Source organism: Helianthus annuus, chromosome 17 (assembly GCF_002127325.2).
Source record: "Helianthus annuus cultivar XRQ/B chromosome 17, HanXRQr2.0-SUNRISE, whole genome shotgun sequence".
Classification (NCBI taxonomy): Eukaryota; Viridiplantae; Streptophyta; class Magnoliopsida; order Asterales; family Asteraceae; genus Helianthus; species Helianthus annuus.
This window is the reverse complement of record NC_035449.2, coordinates 111,774,572-111,780,774: the sequence shown is the minus strand read 5'-3', so window position 1 is coordinate 111,780,774 and position 6,203 is coordinate 111,774,572. Positions and strand designations below refer to the sequence as shown.

Sequence of the window (6,203 nt, the reverse complement as noted above, 5' to 3'; positions counted from 1 at the left end):
GAGAGAGAGCCGAGATGATGTTATGAGGGTTGTGTGAATTGTGTAATTGTCTAACCCTTAAAATCTCTAATAATCTCCTTATATATACACCCAAGAGGAAACCTAATTAGTTAATAAGGGTAATATGGTCCATCAACAATTACCAACTAATTATTAATAGGTTATTAATATATTTTGATCTATATAATATAAATGATTATAAAGGCTACAAGATTAAATAATATAATGTTAATATATTTAATCTCACATTTCGATGTACTGCGTAATGGAAAAGGAAGAGAAAATTGTTGCAAAACTAGTCTTATTCTTTATCTTTGTTCTTGGAGCTTGACCCCCTCTAAGGGTTATCTATCTTGGGAGTTTGTAGGTTTTCTCCGTAAACCTATCATGGACATTATATCTAGAAGTAGGTTTTCTCAATGTGTGAGTTAGTCCCTCATTTCGGTAACATGTAATCGGTAAACAGGTTGGCGGTGGATGAGAGGTCGGTACCAAATTGGTTTACCATCCCACTCCGCTCACCCTAAGTACCTAAGTATAGAATTAGAAAAAAACAAATACTAAAACTCAAACTGGTGACTTGTTGAATAGAATACAAGGGATTTAACACTCTAAAAAACTTTATATTAATACTACATGCTCTGTTAAAAATTTATAATATCATTTCTACTAAATTTTTAAAAGCATAGGGTCACGAGATCCGGACTCACATAAAGTGGGTCCGCCCCGGTCCTATAACATATTTTTGTAAATTTAGAATAATATATAAAAATTTAAAAGACACTAACTTATGATTCTAGAAGATGGTAGTTGTGTGTGTTTTTTTATTTATTAAAAATAAAAAATACAGGTATAGATGTATAAGGCAAGTAAAGAAATAACCATTTGCTTGATTTTGTCTAGTTGACGACAATATTGTCAAGTAGACTGACTGACTATATAACTCTGCAACTTCTTTCACCTTTCCTTCTGTTCTTGACCTTCTTCAAGGTGATCACAACTTTTTATTTTATTTATTCTCTCTAAATTTCACAACTTTAATTCTCTGAAACTTCTATTATCTGTTTATTTTAATTTAATATCCGGAAGAATCTTGCTTGCTTGATTATTATACTTGGCCAACACTCAAACCTAGACAACACCCATGTTAGCATGTTTGTTATTTCATTATCCAATGCCATTATTTCCTCATGATTTGTATAGCATTTGTTTTGAATCAAATTGATTCCAGATGGGTATTTCTCTGCTTAGAATTTGGTTTGAATATTCAGATATTGATTCGAATTAACTGTTTTTGTATGGGTTTTTAAAGGTTTTTTTTTTTTTTTTAATTGGTGTTGCAGGTTAAATTGAGTATTCTGTCTGCTTAGCTTTATTCAAGATTTGATTCAATTTAACAGATTTTATATGGGTTTTTTATTTGTTCACTCTTGTTGCAGGTTGAATAAGATATTCTATCTGGTTAGCATTTAGTTTGCATATTCAAGATTTGCTTCAAAACAACTGATTCCAGATGGCTTTTTAAAGGGTTCTTTTTGATGAATCTTATTGGATCAATGGGTGTTAAAAGATTTATACTTTACTTGTTAGTGTTCTTCGGGTTTATATTGATCTTTGTTGGCCCAATTTCTCTTGCTATCACCAATGCTACAGATGGTAGGTGTTGTCTTTTTTTTTTTTTCAATTATTGATTTGTTTTAAATTAGATAAAATTGTAATTTAATTGTTCCGGATAATATCTTAAATTGTGCAGTGAGTGCAATAAATAATCTATGTGCTGCACTTGGATCTCCTGATCTTACTGGATGGACAGCAACTGCTGGAGACCCATGTGATGAGAAATGGCAAGGTGTTGTCTGTGATACTACTAATACAAAGATTATATCAATGTATGGAATCCCTATCTTTCAATTTTGTGGCAATTTTTTATATTATTTGTTTTGATTTTTATTTATTTATTTTTTTTGAATAGAACTGTTCATGGCGCTAACTCGGTACGAGAATTGGGTGATACCCTAGGAGCATTTTCTTCACTCCAAAGCATGTAAGTGACTGTTCGATATCGAAGTTTGTGTGTGTATGAATATGGTGTGGGTGTCTTTTAGGATTTAATGTTATTTGACTAATAACTCCACCTATTTGGTTGTAGAGATTTGAGCAATAACTTTATTGGTGGTAGCTTTCCAACTGATCTTCCCGTTACCCTCACAAATATGTAAGTTTTGTTTAATGCTGAATGAGCCGCGCTCAAGCTTAGGTGAGCTCTAGCTCAGCTCGTTTGCACCTAAAGTCTACTATTATTGGATGCCCAAGTTGTTGATGCGTTATGTTTCTTGCAATTTACGTCTCTAAATGATAACAACTTGTCTGGAAAAAATACCGGATTCCTTTGAAGGCCAAACCGCTTTGGTCAATCTGTAGGACCCGTTCATTATCTTAAAAGAATCACCCGGTTTTTTCTTCTTCTCTAATCAGATCTTATTCTACTGATTTTTTTTTCCATCTTTGCAGAGATTTATCTGGTAACAGTTTGAGTGGAGAACTACCTTCCTCCTTACACAGTTTGTCTTCTTTAACCACCTTGTGAGTAGTCAATCATCTTATCATAGGTGGAAAAATGGGCCGGTCGGGCGAGTTGTGTATCGGGTCGAAAAAGAGAATTTTTGTACGGGTGGGGTTGAGTTGACCTGAAGAAAATTTTATATACAATTTCTTTTTCATATATGATAAATATTTTTATTTATTTATTAAAAATAATCTAGAAGAACATATTGGGAGACTTTTAAGTTTAAACCACTTGACTTTTCGTTTTGAGCTAATTTTTATCATACCATGTCGCGAATTGACCCATTCATAAGTAAATGGGTCGATCTGCCTGAGTGAAACTAACATGTGTGTGTATGCAGTCATTTGCAGAACAATAAACTCTCTGGGACTCTTGATGTTCTACAAGACCTGCCTTTGCGTGATCTGTGAGCTTCTCATTCACACTGCGTATAAACGTTAAATGTTCATTCATTGTTTACTCATTGTTAATAACCAATGGCAAGCTCGGTCGTTTACTAATTGGTTTTATCTTTTACAGGAATATAGAGAATAACCTGTTTACTGGACCCATACCCGACAAGTTACTAACCATTCCCGATTTCAAAAGCGACGGGAATCCATTGAATGCTACTACAAGGGCTGCTCCACCTGCATCCCCAAACACAACCACATCTACAGGTTCGGGAACACCTTTTTTCCCGTCACCTAAACAAACGCCTGGTAAACAAGTACCACAAGCCAGTGGTCCGTCATCCGCACCAGCTTCCAACTCCACAAGTAAATCTTGGTCTGCTAAAAAGATAGTTTGGGTGTCAATAGCATCAGTATTTGGTTTCATTGTTCTAGCATTAGTGTGTCTGCTATTTTCACCAAGACGGTTCCGAAGAACACAAATCCCGGGTTTGATACCCAAGAGACATGAGATTACCCCGTATATAGATAACCGAGTGAGTCATATAGACAACAGACCCTTTGCTCAACCGACCGATCATGTTGATAAAGGTAATCATCTCATTTTGTTTAACCTTATTTATTTTATCGTCACGAAATAGTGTTTTTTTATACAATGGTACGTGTCCCAAATCACCAAATCTTTTATTCTTGACCAGCTCCAAAGGTGGCCACAGTTGTGCCACCAAAATCGCAACAACAACCGCTTTCACCGCCACTGGCACCGTCAAGAAGACCACCTGGTCCACGTCTAGGGCCACAAACTGATAAGCAGACGAATGTGCAAAGACTGAGTGCCATATCCAAGCAGGACAGTATGGAGATAGACATGAGCAGATTCGATATAGATTCATTGCGGCCACCACCACCTCCGCCGCCACCCGCCCCACTCTCGACTTCACAACCAATTCATCTACCTTTTGAAAAGGTTATTGTGGAGCCCGCTATACCTGTTGAAGCGGCCGCCAAACCTCTTTTGCCTCACATGTCTGTCAGGTCGTACACAATCGCATCCCTACAACAGTATACAAACAGTTTCTCTCAAGATAATTATATCGGTAGAGGAATGTTAGGGAGTGTCTATAGAGCACAACTTCCAAATGGAAAGGTATGAAAATTTTGCAATAAACGGAATTTTTAGAAACGGGTATTGCATAGAAGGTCATAATCTTACATGTTATATCGTTAAAATGTTTGTTTAGTTGCTTGCTGTGAAGAAGTTGGAGAAAAAGGTAATTAATCAACAAACAGAGGAAGACTTCATTGAGCTTGTTAGCAATCTTGATAAAATTCGGCATGCGAACGTTGTTGAACTCATGGGTTACTGCTCAGAACATGGTCAAAGATTATTAATCTATGAGTATTGTAGTAGTGGGACCCTTCACGATGCACTACACTCCGATGACGGTTACAAAAAGAAATTTTCATGGAATGCGCGCATCCGAATGGCACTTGGAGCTGCAAGAGCCTTAGAGTAAGTGAATACTAATTAATGTATTCATAAATTCACCACCAAAATAAACTTATTTTATGTTTAATTTTCATATTAACGTCCCGCTTCGTTTTCTTTCTCGCTTGTGGTGGTTTAGATATCTGCATGACTTTAGCGAGCCGCCTATTATTCACAGAAACTTCAAGTCTGCAAATGTTCTTCTTGATGAAGATCTTTCTGTGCGTGTCTCTGATTGCGGTTTAGCTCCGTTAATATCCCGTGGCTCAGTAAGTCAGGTAAGTTGTATTATCCAACACGTTGAACAGGTCAAAAGAGTTGAAAGACTCCCGAAGTACACCTTCTTAAATCATTTTAACTAAAAAATATAGAGTAAAATTATAATCGTAATAGTTTTAGGGCTGTTTGTGGGTCAACAAAACCGGACCCACCCATAAAAATGGCCCGTTTTAACTAAAAAAGTCAACATGGTCAGTATTTTGTGTTCTCTAAATTGCTTGTATATCCATACAGTTGTCAGGACAACTTCTGTCAACCTTTAGTTATGGAGCCCCAGAATTTGAGTTGGGAATCTATACTTCTATGAGTGACGTGTACAGTCTTGGGGTGGTGATGTTAGAACTTTTAACGGGCCGGAAGCCTTACGACAGGTAAACAACATGAGATAGTTCATATTGGAATCTGTTATGTCATGCCTATTTTTGTTCCTATCATTATAGTTACTTATTTGTAATCGTTTCTAGTACACGGCATCGTGGGGAGCAATTGTTGGTGAGATGGGCGGTACCTCAACTTCATGATATCGATGCGTTATCGAGGATGGTTGATCCTTCTCTCAATGGAGAATACCCCGTCAAATCTTTATCAAATTTTGCAGATATTATATCGCGTTGCGTTCAGGTTTGTTTGTATCAAACATTCATAGTTAAATAATTCTTTGTTGCATAGTTAAATAACTTTTGTAGTTATATTTAGTGCTAGTTATATATAAAACCAAGTGAAAAAAATGGTAAGCGGGTCGCTATAAGTCTAATAAGATGACGTGTGTTGTATACGTTGCAGACGGAGCCGGAGTTTAGGCCACCGATGTCGGAAGTGGTGCAGGATCTTATACAAATGATAAGAAGGGAGTCTTCTAATAGATCAGATGGGGATTGATTGATATTCCTCTAGGAATAGTTTTTGTTGAAAAGTCAATGATGGTCAAAGTCAAGATTCTAACACAGTTTACTCTTGTACAAATAGGGATGGCAATGGGACGACCATACCCGATTGTAAAATCGCGTCCCTTACCCGTCAGGCGATTACTCTTCGCCTGTCGGGCATAGTTTGCAAGATTTATAGGTCATTTTGTTTGCACGATTGAAGAACCACTTGATTATGGTCCACCTTCAATTCATAAGGGTAAAGTGGTAAATTTCCAATTCCCATTATCTATGTGTAATTGTTGGTTCTTCATATGTGCAAAATGTAATGCTTTTGATTATTCAAGTAAAATTATTGTTGAAATTCCCTTTTTTAACTGTATAATATATTTATTTTTATCTGATGATGCTTCATGGTAGGGGTTTAGTCGAGTCACCTATTTAATGTTAGAGAGCTCGAGCTCGGCTCGTTTATTATATATGTTTATTATATTTTGATGATTATTTACACACTATCTGTGTGTATATAAATATATTACATGGTTGGGTTCGGCTACAAAGTTTAAATCTACTAAATTGTGTATAAGGTCATAAAACGCCATAATTATTCA

At 36.2% G+C, this 6,203-nt stretch overlaps 1 protein-coding gene across 3 annotated transcripts; it reads left to right on the top strand.

Annotated features, from left to right (window-relative positions):
* Positions 1-871: 871 nt before the first annotated feature.
* Positions 872-5,996, top strand: LOC110926400 (protein STRUBBELIG-RECEPTOR FAMILY 3). Of its 3 annotated transcripts, none has more exons than XM_022170159.2 (14): positions 872-990; positions 1,440-1,656; positions 1,754-1,889; positions 1,973-2,044; positions 2,150-2,215; positions 2,512-2,583; positions 2,907-2,972; positions 3,086-3,549; positions 3,657-4,105; positions 4,200-4,471; positions 4,587-4,725; positions 4,961-5,097; positions 5,191-5,347; positions 5,510-5,996. In XM_022170159.2, exons 2-14 carry the CDS (start codon positions 1,539-1,541, stop codon positions 5,603-5,605), a joined length of 2,244 nt encoding a protein of 747 aa, XP_022025851.1. In that variant the 5' UTR covers positions 872-990; positions 1,440-1,538; the 3' UTR covers positions 5,606-5,996. The 3 variants fall into 3 exon arrangements, with proteins under 3 accessions (XP_022025851.1, XP_022025853.1, XP_035842014.1); XM_022170161.2 differs by lacking the exon at positions 872-990 and adding an exon at positions 1,020-1,235; XM_035986121.1 differs by lacking the exon at positions 872-990 and adding an exon at positions 1,030-1,146.
* The last annotated feature ends 207 nt before the right edge of the window (positions 5,997-6,203 follow it).

Excerpts from the sequence above, each read along its gene's own strand:
- LOC110926400 (XM_022170159.2), top strand. The coding sequence starts at position 1,539 with ATGAATCTTATTGGATCAATGGGTGTTAAAAGATTTATACTTTACTTG. Across the intron at positions 1,890-1,972 it reads AATACAAAGATTATATCAAT|AACTGTTCATGGCGCTAACT; the intron begins GTATGGAATCCC and ends TTTTTTGAATAG. Across the intron at positions 4,472-4,586 it reads GGAGCTGCAAGAGCCTTAGA|ATATCTGCATGACTTTAGCG; the intron begins GTAAGTGAATAC and ends GTGGTGGTTTAG.